Raw genomic sequence first — 6,000 nt, forward strand, 5'->3', positions numbered from 1 at the left:
AATTTCCCTACAAAATTCTGTTTCTAAAGTTGTTTTTAATAAAAGCGATGTTTTTCTATGTTCGGTTTTTGCTTGGTTACAAACATTACACTCAATAATTAAATTCTGAATTAAATTCTGGTAGTCGGGATAATAATAGGTTTCTTTGAAAAGCCTTACCATTTTTTTTAATTCCTGGGTGCAATAGTTTTTCGTGGTTGCTAACAATAGTTTCTTTAAATTCAGCGTAAGTTTTTATGTCCTGTAATTTAATTACTACTCTTACAATTTTTGTAGTAGTGTTCATAACATGTTTACAAGCTTCTTGAATGATTTCAAAATCAGAGTCGTGTTCGATGAAAAGTGCACTTGACTTGGTACAAAAATGTTTTATTAATATTTGCTTAGCTTTTTCGATGTTTAATTCATTAAACATTATTTTAATCTTGACTTTCTTAAAATAATTTTCACTTTCTTCACCTTCTGTATTGGTTCGAATCATTTCTACCTGTCTTGCGAAATGATTTATTGGTTTTTCAGTAATTGTTATTAAATTTTCATTATCTTCTTCAGCGCTATGTGCTGTTGCTTTGTTACTGCCATAGTATACTTCGTTAATTTTGATTCTTGACAATGCATCGGCTACGTGATTTTGCATTCCTTCTAAATATTTTATTTCGAAGTCATATTCTCCTAACCTTATCTTCCATCTTTGCAGTTTCTTATTAGGTTCTTTGATATTGTTTAGCCAGACTAACGGCTTATGGTCACTTAATAGCTCAAATCTTCTTCCGAATAAATAGGGTCTTAAGGTTTTTGTTGCCCATACTGTAGCTAATAATTCTTTTTCAATTGTACTATAGTTTTCTTCATGTGCATTTAGAGTCCTACTAATGTAACTGATTGGTTTGTTATCCTGAGAAAGAACTGCTCCTAATGCAAAGTTGCTAGCATCAGTAGTTAATTGAAACCTTTTTCCAAAGTCTGGACAAATCAGTATGGGATTGTTTATGATTAGTTGTTTTAATTTATTGAATGCTGCAATAAATGTATCATCTTTGAATGTCACTTTAGAACCAGCTTTTAAACATTTAGTTAAAGGTTTTGAAATGTCTGCGAAGTTTGGAATAAATTTTCTGTAATAACCGCAAAGACCAAGAAATGATTTTATTTCTTTTTGAGTTTTGGGGATTGGAAATTTATTGATTGCCTTAACCTTTTCTAGATTTGGCATTACACCGTTTGGTCCAACTATGTGTCCCAAAAATGCTGCTTCTTTTTTCAAAAATTCACATTTGTCTAGTTGTAATTTTAGAATAGCGTTTTTAAGTTTTTCAAAAACAATTTTTAATGAAGTAAGGTGTTCGTCAAGGGACGTAGAGAAAACAATTATATCGTCCAAGTATACAAGGCAATGCTTGTTTATTAATTCACGAAGGACATTGTTTATGCATCGCTGAAAAGTTGCAGGTGCATTTTTTAATCCAAATGGCATTCGTGTGTACTCGTACTTTGTGGAAAACGCTGTTTTGTTTATGGAATTTTGGTCCATTTCGATCTGGTGGAAACCTTTAGCCAAATCAATGGTGGTAAAATATTGACACCGTCCTAGCTTGCCTAGTATTTCGTGCATATTGGGAATGGGAAATTTATCACTAATAGTGATCTCATTTAAGCCCCTATAGTCTACTACAAGTCTAAATTTTTGTTTACCTGAAGCATCTTTCTTTTTTGGTACTATCCACAATGGACTGCAATAAGGTGATTGGCTGTGCCTAATTATTCCTTGCTTTAACATATCCTGTATTTGATGCTTGTTTATTAATTCACGAAGGACATTGTTTATGCATCGCTGAAAAGTTGCAGGTGCATTTTTTAATCCAAATGGCATTCGTGTGTACTCGTACTTTGTGGAAAACGCTGTTTTGTTTATGGAATTTTGGTCCATTTCGATCTGGTGGAAACCTTTAGCCAAATCAATGGTGGTAAAAATTGACACCGTCCTAGCTTGCCTAGTATTTCGTGCATATTGGGAATGGGAAATTTATCACTAATAGTGATCTCATTTAAGCCCCTATAGTCTACTACAAGTCTAAATTTTTGTTTACCTGAAGCATCTTTCTTTTTTGGTACTATCCACAATGGACTGCAATAAGGTGATTGGCTGTGCCTAATTATTCCTTGCTTTAACATATCCTGTATTTGAGACTCAACTTCTTTTTCAAATGAAAAAGGATACCCATACGGTTTTTTATAAATTGGATTTTCATGATGAGTTTTTATTTCATGCTTAACAACATTCGTAAAGGTCAAATTTTCACCATCACGATATTGAATGCATTTATATTGCTTAATTAATTTTAATAATTTAACTTTTTCTTCTTCATTTAAGTGTTCTAAGCGATAACTTTTTCCCTCTGCTAATTCATTTTGAACAGCATAATTTATTTCATCAGTATAATTTTTAGATTTAAGCAATGCCTCAAAATCATTTATTTGTGTTGGATTTTTCAAGTTGCACTTCCGAGCTAGTCGAATAAATTGCTTACTTGTGGGCAATTCCACGCGCTGATCTGGATATCCTAGTGGCTAAGAAATATCCTTTTAATTGATCAGTAAGCTCCCGACTTTGTTTTTTTTTTCGCAAGGATATTTTTTAAAGAGATCCTACCGACTGCGCCATTTACATGAGTCGTTCTTCGCCGGAATAAAAAATTGTAGAAGATTTTTTATATTCTTTGGTTATTCTTTATTAGAGCGTTGGAAAAAGACTAATTGTATGTTACAGAATTGGTTAGAATGAAACCTCGGTTTGCGTCTTAGAATTAACTGTTAGTGCATTAGGTGACGCAATCGCAGGTGGATGATGCGATCGCCACTTCTTTGTTTATGTTTACATCATTCGGTCTTATTGGATTTTGCGATCTTATTGGATTTTTACGTTTATTGAATTACGTCATTGTTGACGTTCGGACCTAATCAATTTTCTTTGTTTGTTTGCAATGCGGGATCTCGAGCTTCTGTATCGTTTTTAATCAAAGCCGAAATTGGCGATTCTGTTTATTTGAAAACGGTTTCGATCTTTCAACTGGTGGCCGTTGAGAAATCGCAGTGCAGACACGTCACTATATATATATCTATTATATATTTTTGATCAGGATCAGAAGCCCAGTACATAACCCATGTAAAAAAAAATTGGTTAGCAGTCTTGATTTGTATAATGAATTGTGTCAATTCCTATTATATAATAACTAATATGTTTCATACAAATTAATGTTTTTTTCATAAAGTTGTATAAATTAACTTGAAAAACATGATTGATAATTTTGCGCTATTTTAAAGGTGAACTTACGTTTTCGAGTTACTTGAATTTCATTTAACTGGTCACTTCTCTTTTGAGACAGATTAACAAAGTGATTTTGCAGCATTATCCAAAAATGTTGATGCTCACGAATTTGCAGCTCTCCAGTGTGAATAGTTTTTTCAATTTGTTTAATCTGAAAGAAATGATTAAATATGAATAAAAAACGTTTGAAATGTCAGCTAATAACTGCGCTATTACATTATTTTTAAGCAATTATTATTATAATTATTATTATTTTACTTGTATATTTTTTAATATTGTAGCTAAGTGAGGCATTTCTGACTGTGTTAAGAAAATATATGTTTTAAATGAGCATAGTCAGCCGTATCGACCTAGCCATATATGTATGTCCGCACAACTTCGAAAGTTTGACCTGTTTTTTTAAAAGCGGTAATATCCTAACGGCATCTAATCCAATCCGTTCCAACAAAATTCGGCAATCATTGAACTGTAGCGATTACAATTCACAGTGACGTGCCGGTCTTGATCATTACGGAAGAAGTACGACCCAATGACGCCTCCGGCTCATGAAGCCCACCAAACCGTAATTTTTTCGGGATGCAATGGTGACTCATGAAGTACGTGTGGATTGCTGCCAGACCAATAATGCATAGTTTGCTTATTGACGAAGCCATTCAGCCAGAAATGTGCCTCGTCGCTGAAGATGATTTTTCGATGAAAATCCGGATCAGATTTTGTTGCTCAGTCCAATTCACGAACTTACGACGGTTCTGTTGGCCAAGCGGCTTCAGATCTTGCTTTAATTTGATCTTGTAAGGATGTAAGTGCTTTCTTCATGTGAGTAACGGGTATCTGATAGTCGAGACACTCGACTATGGCGTTATTTCTAGATTTTAATTTATAGGCTCGAGAAGCTCTGAAATGTATATCATAATCATAGCTGCAACTCTTTTCACCCAATGTGTTCTTTCCCGTTTTCTACTATCACTGCTTGCTTGCTTTCATTGGCTTTTTATATCCTTGCCATCTGGCCACACCTTCGACATACATCCAAAACAGCTGACCTGGCCGACGACAGCTATTCATGCAAAGAACTATGTTAGTAGTAGGGAAAGATGGGTTCCGGGACAATTAGCATATTAATGGCCCCCGGCCCCCCCCTCCCTCCTCATTAACGTATGCGAGTTCTGGGACAATTAGCATAATCCAATAAATTAACTGATTTTAATGGGCTTTGAAGTCATAAAAATGTCACGATCATGTCTATAAAGAGTATACTTAATTGCCCCCATCGCCCCCACATCCCCATGTGACAATATTGATCATGTATCCTTCCCCTCATTATGTGCAATTAATAGTCAGGTGAGAAAGGTGCACGTGAGAAAGGTCGCACAACCATAGTATCCAAGGTTGTTATCTTAGAGGAACATATCCGATCATGTTGGGGAAAGGTGTGATCACGTACCCTTTTGCCTCATTATCACAGGTGTTGCTGTGCACGTGTGAAAGGTCGCACACCCAAAGTATTCAAAGATGGTTATCTTAGAGGAACATGTCCGATCATGTTGGGGAATAATGTTTCCTATGATTGTAAAACTAATTTAGAAATCAAAAGAACCCCAATAAAATATATCTCACAAGTTAATGATTCTCAGTTGTGGAATATTTTCAAATACACATTTTTGTTTCCGCCCCAGAACGTTTAACTGGTAAATTGTCTAAGATTCTCTCCTTTCCACAAATGGGTCATAAACATGTCATAAAAGGGATTCAAGCAAGAGCTACCCGAACATGCGCACCTCTCAATTACCTGACCGCAATAAAAGGGACACATGCACAACCCAGAAGGCGCACGCTCATTGACAAGATCATGGGCCTCACGCCAACGACCTCATACGAGCTCATACGACGTTCCCATAATAGGGGTTGAAATCACGACCGCGCAACAACTCGCAAGTAGCCGACATATCTCAGTCAAGGAAATATTTTCCATTCTCCGTACCTGTAATTTTAACTCGAAATAAAAAGTCAGAAGTTTATTTTGGTACTGCGAACATGTTTTATTATGTTATTTAATCATTTTCATTCTTTTTTCTAGATTATAGTATTTATTCATAATGTCGAGTGGTTCCTTTTTGTAATCGGAAATTCGATGGCATACACAAGTATCAACTCCCTCAGTGGCTGCATCATTGCTCCACACGCAGGTGTCCATATGATTTCCATGAATAGATGTTTTTATATTACCTCGTTCACATTCAAAGAGTTTTGATTGTATGAACTGGAGCCGTACATAGTGTGCATTGAACAAAATTCCGTCAAATACTTTCAAAAAGTTATTTATTTTAACTGAATGCATGTTGTCTATCTAAGTCAACAATCTCGTCTTACCCTTTTAAATATGCTTACACGATTTATAAGGAAATTTCTACAGGTTTCCATCTTCTTCTTTTACCCAAAAATATGCATTCTCGAAATTCAACAAATGAAAAATCTTTGATTTTTCCTCTTCTTTTACCCAAAAATGTGCATTCTCGAAATTCAACAAATGAAAATCTTTGTTTTTTCCCAAACTCGAAATGATTTTTTCCAAACTGTCCCCTATTGGCTACCTGAGTATGATGGTGTGTCTAAAAAATGACCTTTCCTTTCCCACCTGCAGCAAAGTATGTGCGACCTCTTCTAACCAACACTCT

At 35.1% G+C, this 6,000-nt stretch overlaps 1 protein-coding gene across 1 annotated transcript in view; it reads right to left on the bottom strand.

The window, feature by feature from the left end:
* The window catches only part of LOC139354086 (coiled-coil domain-containing protein 40-like), a 112,229-nt gene extending 108,757 nt beyond the window's left edge, over positions 1–3,472 (bottom strand). Inside the window, exon 1 of the mRNA XM_070998347.1 lies at positions 3,332–3,472. Within this exon, the coding sequence (XP_070854448.1) occupies positions 3,332–3,407 (76 nt within the window). The 5' untranslated portion in view covers positions 3,408–3,472. The remainder of the gene's footprint in view (positions 1–3,331) is intronic.
* Between the last annotated feature and the right edge of the window lie 2,528 nt (positions 3,473–6,000).

Source organism: Drosophila suzukii, assembly GCF_043229965.1.
Source record: "Drosophila suzukii chromosome 2 unlocalized genomic scaffold, CBGP_Dsuzu_IsoJpt1.0 scf_2c, whole genome shotgun sequence".
Lineage (NCBI taxonomy): Eukaryota > Metazoa > Arthropoda > Insecta > Diptera > Drosophilidae > Drosophila > Drosophila suzukii.